General features: G+C 42.2%; 1 protein-coding gene across 4 annotated transcripts in view; it reads right to left on the bottom strand.

The window, feature by feature from the left end:
* LOC310636727 (rapamycin-insensitive companion of mTOR-like) overlaps nt 1-16,376 on the bottom strand; it is a 50,144-nt gene that overhangs the window by 20,413 nt on the left and 13,355 nt on the right. For 2 of the 4 annotated variants that reach the window (XM_083356797.1, XM_083356798.1), the window contains exons 13-25: nt 16,083-16,245; nt 15,401-15,502; nt 15,251-15,297; nt 7,525-7,660; nt 6,688-6,735; nt 5,845-6,047; nt 5,050-5,176; nt 3,331-3,495; nt 3,115-3,191; nt 2,945-3,023; nt 1,318-1,427; nt 1,123-1,210; nt 509-601 (exon numbers count right to left, since the gene is read on the bottom strand). In XM_083356797.1, coding sequence (XP_083212923.1) covers nt 509-601; nt 1,123-1,210; nt 1,318-1,427; nt 2,945-3,023; nt 3,115-3,191; nt 3,331-3,495; nt 5,050-5,176; nt 5,845-6,047; nt 6,688-6,735; nt 7,525-7,660; nt 15,251-15,297; nt 15,401-15,502; nt 16,083-16,245 — 1,438 coding nt within the window. The remainder of the gene's footprint in view (nt 1-508; nt 602-1,122; nt 1,211-1,317; nt 1,428-2,944; nt 3,024-3,114; nt 3,192-3,330; nt 3,496-5,049; nt 5,177-5,844; nt 6,048-6,687; nt 6,736-7,524; nt 7,661-15,250; nt 15,298-15,400; nt 15,503-16,082; nt 16,246-16,376) is intronic. The other 2 variants (XM_083356799.1, XM_083356800.1) reach the window with 2 other exon arrangements.

Here is a 16,376-nt window from a genome sequence, read left to right as displayed (position 1 = left end):
TCAAAACCTCTTACAACCAGGGGTGTCAAACTGCCGCCCATTGGCCGGATGCATCATAGCGAAACCGCACCCACCCCATTGCCATTTTGAGTTTTGACACCCGTCTTAGAGGAATATAAAAAGCAGTCTTCTTAATGACTGTTTTAAAGTCCTAAATCCTTCCAGCTCATCTTCCAAGCTAAAAATATAACACAGTTCTCCTGACAATTACATTTTCATTCAGAAAACATTTGCCTTCTTATAAGTTCACTTGTCTGTCTAAATACAAATATATTATTTATATATTCCATTCATAATTTATTTTAATTATTTAACATTTTATTATCAGCTGCTTTAAACATCATTTGTAGTTAAAAAAAACCACAGAATACAAACAAAGCCTAAGATATTATTTTACTTCTTTATAGTAATCTACAAACATTTTGGAATAGAAACAAACTGGTGACCACAACTGATACTTAGTTACAGAAATATATGTTAAAATATATATATGTAAATATTAACTAACCAGTGCCCAAAGAGCAGCTTTTACTTGCTTAATCCCCTCCCAGTTTTCCAGCATAGGGGAACGGACAGTGTAACTCAGGTCGGGAACAATACTCTAAACAGGAAAAAGAACAACCACAGTGCAATTTATTTATCAAGCGTTCCATTCTGTTTTCATATGACAGCAGCGCTAATAATAAAATGCAAATATTTATGCTTTTAATCACATTTCCACATCTTGTAGAGGCAAAACAAGGTCACTGCAATAGAGGGCATCTATTTCTGTAGGCTAAAGAAATGGGGATTAAAATATCAAGCATAAAGGAGCAATAAGCTGAAGTATTTTTTTTTAGCCTTATAAAACAATTTTATACAATCCTCAGAAGTTATTCCCATTAGTTAAAAGGAGAGAGTACGTGCATGAATTCCGGCAATTCTTTAACTTTATATGTGATTTCACAATTCCTGACTTGCTTATGGGGCCAATCTAGGTAAGCCAAGTCAAAGTGTCTCGTAGTGTGGATTATGCTACATACCTCTGAATCAGTAATAAGCAATTAAATGCTAAAGATAGTGAAAAGAGTATAGCATTTTATTTAATAATTTATTTGAATCAATTACATTAAATTTCTTCACCTGAGCTTCCAACAAATGACAGCCTGTTTTGTGGTGTACTAGTTGGCCATAGAGGTGAACTGGCAAGTAGACATGTGGCCGCTGTAATCTGTGGGGAAGAAAAAAGTCTGTTTGCACTGAGTTAATTCTAACCATTTTAAAACCATCTGCATACCTATAGGCATTGCTTTAACAAATGAGTCAAGGTGGCTTTACCTTTGGTTGCTCCGACGAACATAATTATCACCATCAACAGGTTTGCGGTACGTTGTAAGTGCTTCATTTAATTGTTCTTCTATCAAGTCGACATATTTTAAATTGTATTCCTAGGATATAATGGAATGCAGAGATCTTCAGAAAAACATTTTCTCTAGCAATAATTACATTAATAAACACACTAGATGGTGACCTAGGTAAAAAGTGTTCCTTAATACCAGTTTGATAAAATACTGGAAGCTGATTCTATAATCAAAATGCTTCAAAAACATGTCTCTGAGAGACAACAAGATTGAGCAAGATCAATACAGTACAATTCCCATTGGTTCATCACAATTTTACAAAGTAAAATTGAGTATCCTATACAATTCTCCTATTTGGTTATAAATTTATTTTTCTATAACAAATTGGAATAGTTGGTATCAATGATAATGCCTCCCCATTCATTCATTACACCAAGATGTTCATTGTGCAAAGTAGTCAATAAGCTCTCCTATTATTAAACTTTCAGTAGGGCAATACTACTACAGGTTATGTGGAAATGTTAAGTTTAATTTCAGTAGGCACTTCTACAGAAAGGGGCAGTTTGGGGTAGGACTAATTTAATGTGGAGAATGTGGGCCAATACATCACTTTTTAAAATTGCTTTGTCTTTAAACCCTTAACTTTCCTCTTCCATCCAAACAATATTACATATAATCTACCTCCAAACAATTTTAATACTATATTGGTTTCCAACAAGGGCTGGCAAATAATTCTGTTTTTTGTGGACCACTGAGAGGGTCTTGCTCCCTCAGGAGTCCTAGGACCACATTTTTAAGAAATACTGATCTAAGAAGATTATATCCTAAGAATGGTACTCCCAAAAATACCATTTAAAAATCATTTTTTAATAAAAATTAAATACTAAGTATAAATAAAGCTATTTTTAAGAGTCCACAAAATTTTCATATATGCACTATATACCTCTTAACTGAGCTCCAAGAAATGGCTCTTTAAAATTTTAATTTAAATATTGTTAATCCTACTAAACTATTAGTTTATTCAAACTAATTACCTAAGATAGACATTTAAATATAATTTTTCCAAACACCAGCACTTCTAACCACAAGAAGTTACATAGAAGGAGCTGAATAGTAGTAGTAATCCGTGTTTAACAGAACTAGGGCCAGAATTTCCATCCTTAAATGACGTGATCTTTAGCTATGTATCAAGTTACCACACTTTTTAGTGACAGAATATTCAATAGTCCTGTTTGTGGTCACTAGACTAGAACTGCACTCTTGTTAGGCACGGATCTTACGTTTTTCCTGCCCTGCTCAATTCTGTTTAAACTCCCCCCACTCCACGAATCTCTCTCCATCTCTGCTGTTTTGGCCACCCTGCTGTTTTCTTCCTCGTACTGTCATCATAACTTCAAATAATCTCTGAATGTATGGTTGTTAAGTGGGCACTACATGTATTTTAAAATTATTCTGAAATCAATGCATTGATAGTGTTTCTTGTAAGCACTTGTGTCCCTAATATTTGCTGGTAACAAAAGAGGCTCAGGTAAAGCCGCAGCATAAGAGCTGATGCACATAAAACAAGAGTTCCAAGGAATGATTCCGATTTGATAATTAAATACCTTCTGCCATTTCTCCATTTGTTTTGTTACATAGCCTCGTTCATTTAAATAGGAAAACCCTTTGGGGATTGACAAAAATCTGAAAAAAACCAAAACAAAACAAACAACTATTGTTTATAAAATATTTACATAGCAAATGTTTTCACCTGAATAATACAATTAATGTTTACCTGAGCAGCAGAAGCATACCCTTGTCTCCTAGATGAGAAAGTGCTGGTTTCATTTGAATGAGGGCATGAAGATTAGCCTAAACAAAGAAGATAAGAGGGACAAAGTCAATATGGCATAATAACAATATAATTATTAATACAATATCTAAGCAGGATTAAGAAGGTTAAAATAAGGTTTATTTTTTCTTCAACTAAAGAACGAGGAAAAAGTCTCACCTTGTCTTCACATGCCTCATCAAGGATATCAAGTGCTTCAGAAGAAATGGCTTTATTTTTGTCATGAAGCTGTGTGACAAGTAACTCAATTCCCCAATTACTGAAGAACTCCACATTGGCCCTCAGAAGTACTCGGAGGTGTTTTGTAGCATATAACCTACAATTCTATGAAAGAAAAAATGAACAGATCATTGGAAAACCAGAAAATGGAACCTGATTAGAAATTGGGTTTACATATACAACATGTCATTGTACAGTTAATGTCAATTTCAATATCAGAACCAAGGTTGGAGTCTACTTGATATATAGCTTCTGCCTTCCATAACATTTTCCAAATATAATATTTAATTGAAAGAAAGATTAAAAAGAAATATTAGGTCCCCTGCTTCAATATTCTCCTTAAATGGGGAGGGGGAAGAGATAACATTAGTTTCATTATAACTTCAGTAAAAGACACAAGCTTTTTCTACCAACCTTCTAGTGTTTTTTGGGGAGGGAGGAACAGATTTAATTCAGAATAAGATTTCTTTGGGTTAATTATGATACGTGTAAGTGTTTGAGTGTGTGTATATATATATATTTGTTTTCTGAGGTTTTCGCGGGTGCCTGTATGTGGATCCTTGGTTTTTCGGGTTTTTCCCCGCGTAGAACTAAAGGTGTAGGCGCAACGTTGAAACGTTGCGCCTACACCTTTAGTTCTACCCGGGGAAAAACCCGAAAAACCAAGGATCCATATATATATATATATATATATATATATATATATATATATATGTATGTATGTATGTATGTATGTATGTATGTATGTATATGTATATGTATATGTATGTGTGTGTGTGTGTGTGTGTGTGTGTACAATGGTGATTAAAAATTTGTGAATCCTTTTGAATTTTCAATATTTCTGCATAAGTGTGACCTAATCTAACTTGGGCAGATGGATAAACGAAAACAGAAACGGTAATTGACATTCAAGAATTCCTTGAGGAAATGTATAATCTGGTCACATATAAAGCAGCTTTATAAATTCATCTATTTTCCATGGCTCCGTGTAAAGGTTTACTTTTGTTCAGCATGATTCAATTTTATTGTAACTGAATTTAATTAGTGCAGGTTTGCATCCCACCAGGCTCAAGGTTGACTCAGCCTTCCATCCTTCCGAGGTAGGTAAAATGAGGACCCAGATTGTTGGGGGCAATTAAGCTGACTTTGTAATAATGCCGCTTGGGGTGTGTGTGAAAGCCCTAATAAGCAGGCATATACATAGAATGAAGGCTACTGCCAAGTTTGTAAGCCGCCCTGAGTCTTCGGAGAAGGGCGGGATATAAATGGAATAAAAAAAAAAATCTATTTTCCATGGTTCCGTGTAAAGGTTTACTTTTGTTCAGCATGATTCAATTTTATTGTAACTGAATTTAATTAAAATAGGTTATATTTATATGATTGTATAACTATGCCTGTATTATATTTCATGGCCTAAACCAGCTGAGTAGCCATGAACTTGACAGATGGCTAAAAATAAATAAATAAATAGCTTATTTTTACAAGTTTATCTAGAGTATTATGATGTATTTAGCTCTTACCATCTTTCAGGACACTCCTTCATAAGGATATGAAGGGTGAAAGAAAATGGCTGACTCAGGTCACCCAGTTAGTTTCAAGTTTATGTCTGAGAAAGGATTCAAACATAGTTCATCATTTCAGCTTCTATACCATACTTACATCGGTTGATGCTGTTAGGATTTTAGAAAGAATGACTCTTGCTAAACCATCTCTGCTATAGTCTAAACTAGAAACTGTCAGTTTGAGTAAGTGATCTTGATTCTTCAAGGAACACAGATTAAGGAGACTGTAAAGAAACAAAAAATGAATAGAATTCTAGTAAGTTATGGATATATTCTTATAACTAAAACATAATCTAAAAAGATATGTGCCTAGTTAAGAAAAGCAGTGTGATATTTAAATTTCTTTTATTTTTCTGTTATTCCATCAATGTCTCTGCCAGTGTTGAATTCTGAAGTTACTTGGGCCAAAGAATAACTTTGCCTAGGCTACTTTCCAACAAATTTTACGTATTTATTTATAGGAGTTCTATAGCTGCCCAACTCAATAAGTGACTTTGGGCAGCATACATCATAAAACATGTAAGAATATTATTGTGGCATTTAAACAATGCACATTGATTTTTCCCCACCATTTTTCCAGGAGAAATGACAAGTGCTTAGCTCTCATTACATTCTATAAATATGAAATGTTTACTCAGAAAGCATTAAGAATATATTTATCTTCTTCAACAGTCTTTAAATTGCTGGTAATTTGTGTTCAACATTTTTACAAATAAAAACTAAAATAACATTGCTTCTCCAAAAATAAAGACTTAATGTCAACTAGTCACAGCTAACTATAGTTTACCATACATTCAATTCTATATAAATGATGACACACATTAAGATAATTTCTGTTTAAGTTTCAGGAACTTCAACTTTTCAAAAACTATTTTTGTAACTAAATACATACCACTGAAATACATTACACTTTTCAAGCATTTTCACTCCATGAGGATGACAGGAGAGGGTACCAAAAAATAAGAAGTAGTGCTGACTAAGAGTGTTAAGTAACCCATTGTTCTGGAGACTGTGTTCTGGTTTCATTCCAGAAGAAATGTTAAGCCAGTGCACAATATCTCTTACTAACTCTTCGAGGTAGCCATGCCCATCCTGCTTTAAAAGGAAAGAACAAAAACTTTATTCAGGTTACTTTTAACAAATTTTCTTTGCTCAATTAAAAAACCCCACAATGATACATTTACAACTTTTCTTGGTATAAAATAAAGAACTGCTTAGTTTCCTAGAAAAGCAAAGCAAAAGGAAAATATTATAAAAATTCTGTAACATATTTTAAAATCTGTGCTTAAATCGAAGGAATACAGAATACAGAAAAAATATAAAAAAATGTATGTGACAATGCTAGGAAGTTCTTTTTAAGAAATTTAGACTACACGTGAAATGTGGACACGGTCAGTCTTGATAATGCCTCAAATGATTTTGACACAAATTGAAAGTCATTCCTATGGGGATTACGGCAGTAATAAACATAAACAATCCACAGGCAATCCACGTTTTTTTCCAAAGCTAACAATGAAAATAGAAAAGTGCCAAGTCAAGGCTAGGTTTTCAGCAAAAGTGAACTTAATCTTCTGTTGTTTTCTTCTACACATTGAGTTTTGTCAAAGAAAATCAAGCGGAAAAAAAAAAGGAACCGGAACAAACAATTCTGGTTACCTTTTGCACATCACAGAAAGTTAGGAACGCAAAAGGTGAACATGTAGAAACTGTAGATAATTGTTAAGTCTGTATCTACCTTTTGTTGCACCTGCCTTCCTTCCTTCTTTCCTTCCTGTCTTCCTTCCTGAGGGGCAAAAGGGCATGTTGATTGACCTATGTATCACTTCCACTCAATCTTCTGAAGCAGATCAGGCCAGTGCATCAAAACCATGCCACCTTTTAAGTTTTAATTTCTAAATACATTATTATTTCTTAAAATGCATCTTCTGAAGCATGAAAGACATAGGTTTCTTGGCTAATGTACCAACTAAGGCAAGACTTAGGAGATTTAACTAGCATTTTATTTGTTTCTGAACTGACTGCATTTTCTGTTTTATGTGTTTTGATTAATAAACTTTGAAATTGATTGGTCTGCATTAATTAGTTATTTTTTTTAAAAAAAATTAATGTGGTTGTTCCAAAATATTGTGCTGCCTCTGGTATTTAAACAGAAGGTGTGACATTTCTAATTGACAAGCAGTCAGACTGAGTGGCACCATTTAATTACATTTATTTTATATTCCCCTGTAGTGCAAAGTTAAGAAGAGGAATAAACATTTCACCAAAGGATTTTAGGCATGTCATATTCTTTTAATATTTATTTACTGAAGCAAAACATTACCAATATCTTTTATATTACATTTTCTACTATGCCCCAGAATAAGCAATGTATTTTATGAATTCTATTTTTGCCCCAAATTAAGCTGCATTTCCTACTTAATTGTAAAGATTCGAAATTAAATTCTTCCACTGAAGTATTTCAAAGTATTTCCAATTTTGTTAACCTGGTAAAAATTGTATGATTTTGCATTTAGAATACATCAACAGGAATCTGCCAGTCTTTAATATGGCTAAAAAAGTAAACAAATTTTACCTCTTCAGATTCAAGGAGAAATTCAGTAAATTGACAACCAACCACTGTGAGCTGTTTTGACTTTGCATAATCGAGATCTAGATTGGCATACAATTTACTGCTAGGCTTGTAAAAATACATCAGCCGTCGTACAAATCTAACATCAAACAAAAGAATGAGGCAATTAAAAACATAATTAAAGGCTTCTGACAATGTATGTTTATAGTTATTTATATTACAAGATAAAGAGTTTGATCAATCTTAGAATCAAAAGGAATTTTTTACAAAATCAGTGACATTAATTCTAACTTGTCCCTGAGGGCTACTGTCAAAACTATATTCAATAGGCCTCTGAGAAATCACAGAAAACTCTTTCTGTGGCTGTTTCTTCTTTGTAAGACATTTACTTCCACAAATGATTAATATGACCTCTGTCACTGGTTCTCCCTATTTAACAAATCTTCTTTCTTCATTCCAACAAGCATTTTTTCAGACTGAGGATTTTTCTGCAGTAATCCTTTTAGTTCTTTATACCTGCAATCTACTGTTTCTCTCAGTTAAAAACACATTAGATATATTAAATATGCATCTTAATAGGTGAATAAAAATGAATACTTCTGCCATCCCCAAAAGGAGCATGTATGTTAGTGAAGCAATACTTCTGAACCCATCCAAATAGGCAAAGATATTTTATATTACAGAAATGATATTATAAAATCTGATGCACTTTACTTCTCTGACAACGTAACAGCTAAAGAAGACTGCACATGTGCATTTTCAACTCTGAATCTGTTATTGTTTAAACCCAACAAATCTTTCTCCTTTATGTTGCTTATCCACAAATGTGAACCAACCAATTTTTCAAATCCCTTTGCTAACTTCAAATTTGTGTAATCTTTTTCCTGAATAGACAGGATTCAATATGGAATTTTGAGAGGAATATATTATTTAAAATTAGCCAGTTAGAATAACATTTTTTTTAATTGGTGGAGGAAAAAGGAAAATGAAAATCTTTTGTGTGCCATCTTGCACTTACAGAATCTGATTTTTAATTAAATGAAATATGTGAGAAATATAATGTAAAAAATAAGATAATATAAGAAAAATGCATTATATGGGAATTGGGCATTATTAGAAAGAGATATTCTTTAATAAAATAATGCCACAAATTGATGGAACAAAAATACTCCAAAAATACATTTTGAAAGTTGCCTGCATGTCAAAGAGTATATTATCACCAGTATTGCTGCTGTTCTTGGATTGTTAACACCGTGTATATTATTATATATAGTATTATATATTTGTGTGAAAGCATGAATAGACATATAAGAAAGATGGAGTCCATTAAACCACTCAGAGCAGTGCAGAAAGGAAGAAAAATTGTTCTAGTAGAAATCAGTTGTTGCAGTAAGTAGAAAAATAGTAAAATGAATATTTCTCTGAAGATACAAAAAATGCTAAGTGATTCTCAAAACAAGACAGTTCTTACTGAAAGTTATAAAAGTAGATGGAAACTGTAATACTTTATAGCCATCATGATATGAGGTATCAAGAGTGGTGGGCATCCCATTCATGTTTTTTGCAACTCAAACCTTGCCTAGCTAGCTAGATTTTAAACCATGTCGGTGTATATCACTATCCTTACGTATGAAATTTTAGATCAGAAAATGGCCAACAGAATACTTATATAACTGGAAGCATAATAAAGATCCTATTTTATGACCTACTCTGTGACAGGATCTCACAAACTCAGTGGCTAAGACAATAGTACAATTGTTATTTTACTTTTAAAACCTATCCATTTGTTCAATACCCTTAAGAATAACCTCTTGTGTTTTGTATAGAGAGCTGTTAGTTCAGCATCTGAAAATAATTGTTTAGACCTGTTTCCTTCTTATGTGGATGCCACACTAGATTTATGTTTCTTTCTGGATCTAAAATAGTTTAAAATAATTTCATTTACAAAGAAACTAAATTCAAAATTATTGGAAGAAAAGACAACCTGATTTCTTTTTATCTACCGTATATACTTGAATATAAGCCGACTCGAATATAAGCCGAGACCCCTAATTTTACCCCCCAAAAATGGAAAAAGTTGGTGACTCGAGTATAAGCCGAGGCTGGGAAATGCAGCAGCTCACCTTATGCTCCTCTCCAGAGATCTTCCCTCAGCAGCGGCCGGCAAAGTAGCTCGCACGCGAAACAAGCCCGGCAGAGGAGCCGGAGCGGCGAGCAGAGGCGCCCGGCCCAGATCCTGCAAGGCCCGGCCGAGACACGCCCCCAGCAGCGGAGCTGCTCCGGCTCCTCTGCCGGGCTTGTTTTGCATGTGAGCTACTTTGCCTGATGCTGAGAAGACCCGCTTGGGCACTCGGGTTGCTGTCAGTCTCCGCAGGCCCTTCTCGTTTCCAGGAACGTCAAGCGCGCTTGGCTCTCCACCCCCACGGCAGGGCAGGGCAGGGCAGAGACTTGCTCGCCCTTCTGACGGCCCTGAAGAGAAACGAAGGGCTTGCAAACTCCCCGCGAGAAGCTGGGCGAAGCGCGCGGCTGGGCGAGTGTGTGCCTGCGCGCGTATTTACGAAAGAAACGCTCCGAGAGTTCTTCTTTCTCCGCCCCCTTGGGGGGAACTCTAGCGACTGCTGTAGCCGCGCTTCTCTTCTCGGCTCCGAAAATAGGGATTTCTACTCTCTCTCTCTCTCTCTCTCCCCTCCCCACCCCGCATTCTCCTGCCTCTTCGATTGCGACAATAAAAGGGCGAAGGGTGCGCTGGTTTCTTCCTCCTTCCTCCCCCCCTCCCCTCCCCTCCCCGATTGTCAGGTGAGGCAGCTGGAGGTCTGGCCGGGAGATTGTAGCCGTTTTGAAACGCCGCGTCTTGAAACGCCCGATCAGCTGATTTTCGGGTGGAAGAGCCGAGGCTTGAATCTGTTTGCATCTGCCTGAATTAGACCGAAACGGCCTGAATTTGACCAGAGTTGCTTTGTAATGGCTGGAGGAACTGCAGAGGAGGTCTTGCCGGGAGATTGTGGCCGTTTTGAAACGCCGCGGCTTGAAACGCCCGATCAGCTGATTTTCGGGGCGGAAAGAGCCACGGCTTGAATCTGCTTGTATTTGTTTGAACTTAACCAGAAACGGCTCGTAATGGCTGGAGGAACTGCGGAGGGAGTGAATGCTCCAGCCTGGAATATTTGGAAAGGCTGGGGGAACCAGATGAACTGCAGCTTAAGCGACTGTTGCCGGAGGAGCCATGGCTTGAAACGCCCCAGTTTTGGGGCAGCGTTTGCTTGTTCCCTCCCTCCCTCCCTCCCCTTTCCCTCCTCTCTAAATCCTTCCTTCCTTCCTTCCTTCCTTCCTTCCTCCCTCCCTCCCTCCCTCCCCTTTCCCTCCTCTCTAAATCCTTCCTTCCTTCCTTCCTTCCTTCCTTCCTTCCTTCCTTCCTTCCTTCCTTCCTTCCTTCCTTCCCCAGCCCTAATCCGGAAAGTGGAAGGAAAGAAGAGTAAAGGCTGGGCGGAGGAGGAGGGGAAGTTTAAAAAGGGGGCGGCGTTCCCTTTAAAAAGCCGCCCGCCACGCCGCGCTCCCTCGCAGCACTCGCGGCGGCTGGCTTCTTGGCTCCCGGTCTCCCCCAGGCTTCCCGGCTGTGATTGGCGAGCGAGCCTCCCGAGCTCCGGCGGCCGTGACATCAGCAGAAGCGGAGCAAGCAAAAGCGAAGGGGGAAGGAAGTTCACCAGCAGCACCTCGAGCCCGCTCCGAGCGCTGGCGGACGCGGAGCCGAAAGAGAAGCAGCATCTCTGCGCGCCCGGGCTGCTGGGGTGAAGTTGCAGCCGCCGCACCAACCAGCCGAGGAGAAGCAAGAGAAGGAAGTCGCCGCCGCTGCCCAGGCTGGGTTTCCTTGAAGGCTGCTGTTTGCACCCGGGAAGGAAAGTGCAGGAAAAAGGGCAAAGTGGCGAGCTAGCCCGGCATTCAACGTTTCTTCGCCGCTGCCATCCCCGAGAAGGCGAAGGGCTCCTATTTACAGCCACCCATCCGAGAGAAAAGCGGCTGTCGGTGCTTCGTCGGCCTTGATCCGGGACGCAGCCTGACCTCCCCTCGTCCCGGGAGACTCTCGCTTCCCCCCACCCCCCACCCCCCACCCTCCCTACATCCCGAGCCTTCCAGATCTTCGCCTGCCTACTCGCGAGCAGGCATGTTTTCCAGCCAATCCGGGCCTGGGAGCAGGGCGCCGGCGGCACGTCCACTTTCCCCGCACTCTCCGTTCAGACGGCGCCCTTTGAGCCTGGAGTGATGCGGACGTCGGAAAAGGGCGCCGGGCGAAAGCAGCGAAGCGGGATCGCCGCGTGCCCCCCACTCCTCCTCCTCCTCCTCCTCTTCTTCTTCTTCCTCCTCCTGGTCGGCTTGACACCCCCATTTCTGCTGCTTCGCAAACTGCTTCCTCCACCCCACCCCACCCCACCTCACCCCTCCCCGCAAAAGATGCCGGGGTCGACAGCGTTTTTTCTACCCGGAACAAGCAAATACGCAGGCAACCCTGCACTATTCAGCTCAGTGAAGTCACGCTTGAAACGGCTTGAAACGCCCGATCAGCTGATTTTCGGGGCGGAAAGCGTGCGGTGTTGTTGTGTTTTTTTTCCTCCCCCCGAAAGTGAACGGCAGCTTTCCGTACTAGTGTATTGGCATGTCAAGGCAACCCTGCACTATTCAGCTCAGTGAAGTCACGCTTGGTTAAAAAACAGATTTAATAATAATAATAAGAAGAAGAAGTTGGGCTGATCAAATGTTTCAATAATGACTGAAGGAGAGCTGCTTGTACCTTGGTCTTTGTGCTGGTGTCTTGACATGCCAATACACTAGTACGGAAAGCTGCCGTTCACTTTCGGGGGGAGGAAAAAAAACACAACAACACCGCACGCTTTCCGCCCCGAAAATCAGCTGATCGGGCGTTTCAAGCCGTTTCAAGCGTGACTTCACTGAGCTGAATAGTGCAGGGTTGCCTGCGTGTTTGCTTGTTCCGGGTAGAGAAAACGCTGTCGACCCCGGCATCTTTTGCGGGGAGGGGTGAGGTGGGGTGGGGTGGGGTGGAGGAAGCAGTTTGCGAAGCAGCCGAAATGGGGGTGTCAAGCCGACCAGGAGGAGGAAGAAGAAGAAGAGGAGGAGGAGGAGGAGGAGTGGGGGGCACGCGGCGATCCCGCTTCGCTGCTTTCGCCCGGCGCCCTTTTCCGACTTCCGCATCACTCCAGGCTCAAAGGGCGCCGTCTGAACGGAGAGTGCGGGGAAAGTGGACGTGCCGCCGGCGCCCTGCTCCCAGGCCCGGATTGGCTGGAAAACATGCCTGCTCGTGAGTAGGCAGGCGAAGATCTGGAAGGCTCGGGATGTAGGGAGGGTGGGGGGTGGGGGGTGGGGGGAAGCGAGAGTCTCCCGGGACGAGGGGAGGTCAGGCTGCGTCCCAGATCAAGGCCGACGAAGCACCGACAGCCGCTTTTCTCTCGGATGGGTGGCTGTAAATAGGAGCCCTTCGCCTTCTCGGGGATGGCAGCGGCGAAGAAACGTTGAATGCCGGGCTAGCTCGCCACTTTGCCCTTTTTCCTGCACTTTCCTTCCCGGGTGCAAACAGCAGCCTTCAAGGAAACCCAGCCTGGGCAGCGGCGGTGACTTCCTTCTCTTGCTTCTCCTCGGCTGGTTGGTGCGGCGGCTGCAACTTCACCCCAGCAGCCCGGGCGCGCAGAGATGCTGCTTCTCTTTCGGCTCCGCGTCCGCCAGCGCTCGGAGCGGGCTCGAGGTGCTGCTGGTGAACTTCCTTCCCCCTTCGCTTTTGCTTGCTCCGCTTCTGCTGATGTCACGGCCGCCGGAGCTCCGGAGGCTCGCTCGCCAATCACAGCCGGGAAGCCTGGGGGAGACCGGGAGCCAAGAAGCCAGCCGCCGCGAGTGCTGCGAGGGAGCGCGGCGTGGCGGGCGGCTTTTTAAAGGGAACGCCGCCCCCTTTTTAAACTTCCCCTGCTCCTCCACCCAGCCTTTACTCTTCTTTCCTTCCACTTTCCGGATTAGGGCTGGGGAAGGAAGGAAGGAAGGAAGGAAGGAAGGAAGGAAGGAAGGAAGGATTTAGAGAGGAGGGAAAGGGGAGGGAGGGAGGGAGGGAGGAAGGAAGGAAGGAAGGAAGGAAGGAAGGATTTAGAGAGGAGGGAAAGGGGAGGGAGGGAGGGAGGGAACAAGCAAACGCTGCCCCAAAACTGGGGCGTTTCAAGCCATGGCTCCTCCGGCAACAGTCGCTTAAGCTGCAGTTCATCTGGTTCCCCCAGCCTTTCCAAATATTCCAGGCTGGAGCATTCACTCCCTCCGCAGTTCCTCCAGCCATTACGAGCCGTTTCTGGTTAAGTTCAAACAAATACAAGCAGATTCAAGCCGTGGCTCTTTCCGCCCCGAAAATCAGCTGATCGGGCGTTTCAAGCCGCGGCGTTTCAAAACGGCCACAATCTCCCGGCAAGACCTCCTCTGCAGTTCCTCCAGCCATTACAAAGCAACTCTGGTCAAATTCAGGCCGTTTCGGTCTAATTCAGGCAGATGCAAACAGATTCAAGCCGCGGCTCTTCCACCCGAAAATCAGCTGATCGGGCGTTTCAAAACGGCCACAATCTCCCGGCAAGACCTCCTCTGCAGTTCCTCCAGCCATTACAAAGCAACTCTGGTCAAATTCAGGCCGTTTCGGTCTAATTCAGGCAGATGCAAACAGATTCAAGCCTCGGCTCTTCCACCCGAAAATCAGCTGATCGGGCGTTTCAAGACGCGGCGTTTCAAAACGGCTACAATCTCCCGGCCAGACCTCCAGCTGCCTCACCTGACAATCGGGGAGGGGAGGGGAGGGGGGGAGGAAGGAGGAAGAAACCAGCGCACCCTTCGCCCTTTTATTGTCGCAATCGAAGAGGCAGGAGAATGCGGGGTGGGGAGGGGAGAGAGAGAGAGAGAGAGAGTAGAAATCCCTATTTTCGGAGCCGAGAAGAGAAGCGCGGCTACAGCAGTCGCTAGAGTTCCCCCCAAGGGGGCGGAGAAAGAAGAACTCTCGGAGCGTTTCTTTCGTAAATACGCGCGCAGGCACACACTCGCCCAGCCGCGCGCTTCGCCCAGCTTCTCGCGGGGAGTTTGCAAGCCCTTCGTTTCTCTTCAGGGCCGTCAGAAGGGCGAGCAAGTCTCTGCCCTGCCCTGCCCTGCCGTGGGGGTGGAGAGCCAAGCGCGCTTGACGTTCCTGGAAACGAGAAGGGCCTGCGGAGACTGACAGCAACCCGAGTGCCCAAGCGGGTCTTCTCAGCATCAGGCAAAGTAGCTCACATGCAAAACAAGCCCGGCAGAGGAGCCGGAGCAGCTCCGCTGCTGGGGGCGTGTCTCGGCCGGGCCTTGCAGGATCTGGGCCGGGCGCCTCTGCTCGCTGCTCCGGCTCCTCTGCCGGGCTTGTTTCGCATGTGATTCCGGGCCAGGTGCTGCTGAGGGCGAGCAGAGGCACCCGGGCGACCCCAGCAGCATCAGGCAAAGTAGCTCGGCCGCGCGCAAGTCCTCGGTAAGTTCTTTTTTTTTGTTGTTGACTGGAGTATAAGCCGAAGTGGATTTTTTCAGCCCAAAAAGTGGGCTGAAAAATTCGGCTTATACTCAAGTATATACGGTAATGTATCAACTGCTGGCCAATATATTATAATGACAAGAAGAAGAAAAGCCCAAGACAAAATGAAATATTTTTGTTATTATTTTCTCAATACAATAGATAGTTTCATACCTGTGCAACTGTTCATCCTTGTTAGTCTTTAAGTTAATATTTGGCCACTAAAAACAGCAAATACAAAGCATGGTAAGAATTATTTCAATTAATTTCTTATATTCGAATTCTTAAATGCCAACTAGGATATCATCGTACTGTACATCTTACCTTAAGTATGGTCCCTATCAGATTCCAATTCCATTCCAGATTTTCTTTGTGATGAAGAACTTGGCTATCTCTCAGATTCATTAATAGTGCTTCTTCAGTATCCTTCAGCAGCAGAAAGGGAAAGAAAAATAAGTTAATCCCACTGTAAAGTTGCGTCTGCATTACTAAACACAGTCCAAATTGAGCTTGTCGATCAGAAGGTCGGCAGTTTGGCGGGTCGAATCCCGAATGCCGCGTAACAGAGTGAGCGCCTGTTACTCGTCCCAGCTTCTGCCAACCTAGCAGTTCGAAAGCATGTAAAAATGCAAGTAGAAAAATAGGGACCACTACGGTGGGAAGGTAACAGCGTTCCGTGCGCCTTTGGTGTCTAGTCATGCTGACCACATGACCCCAGAGACGTCCTCCGACAAGTGCTGGCTCTTCTGCTTTTAAATAGAGATGAGCACCGGCCCCTAGAGTTGGAAACGACTAGCACGCATATGCGGGGGAACCTTTACCTTTACCTTTAAGAAAATGAAACCCAAACCCCAGAGCTGAATTAGTATCTACTAAGACAGGTTCCCATACAAATGGAAAAAAAAGTTAACTTTGAATTACTACCCATTATGAAAGGAAGGTTTAGATTAAAAATTATATAAGTTCTATGTTCTTTTGAGGACAAAAAAACGTAAGATAACTCTACCTTAAGAATAAAGATATCTTTCTGCACGCGATACTGATCTCTTCGCTGATGTGTTGACATAGCTTTCTGAACAATGTGATCTAGATGAAGACTGTAAGGTTTAGGTCCTCTTTTCTTCATTTCATGAAAGCGTTTCAAGCAGTTCAGTGCAGCACTGGCTCGTCTACCAGAAGAACATGAAAATGCAATTAGTTATTGGTATAATCTCAGGGATTTTTATGCCTAAATGGCTTTAAAGTTTATTGATTTGAATCCAATACAAACCAAGTCCCATTTCAGGAGTCTAAATGAAAT

The sequence above is a fragment of the Vipera ursinii genome, assembly GCF_947247035.1.
Source record: "Vipera ursinii genome assembly, chromosome: 2".
NCBI lineage: Eukaryota > Metazoa > Chordata > Lepidosauria > Squamata > Viperidae > Vipera > Vipera ursinii.
Note: the sequence above shows the minus strand (reverse complement) of the source record. Positions and strands in the feature narration are given on the sequence as shown.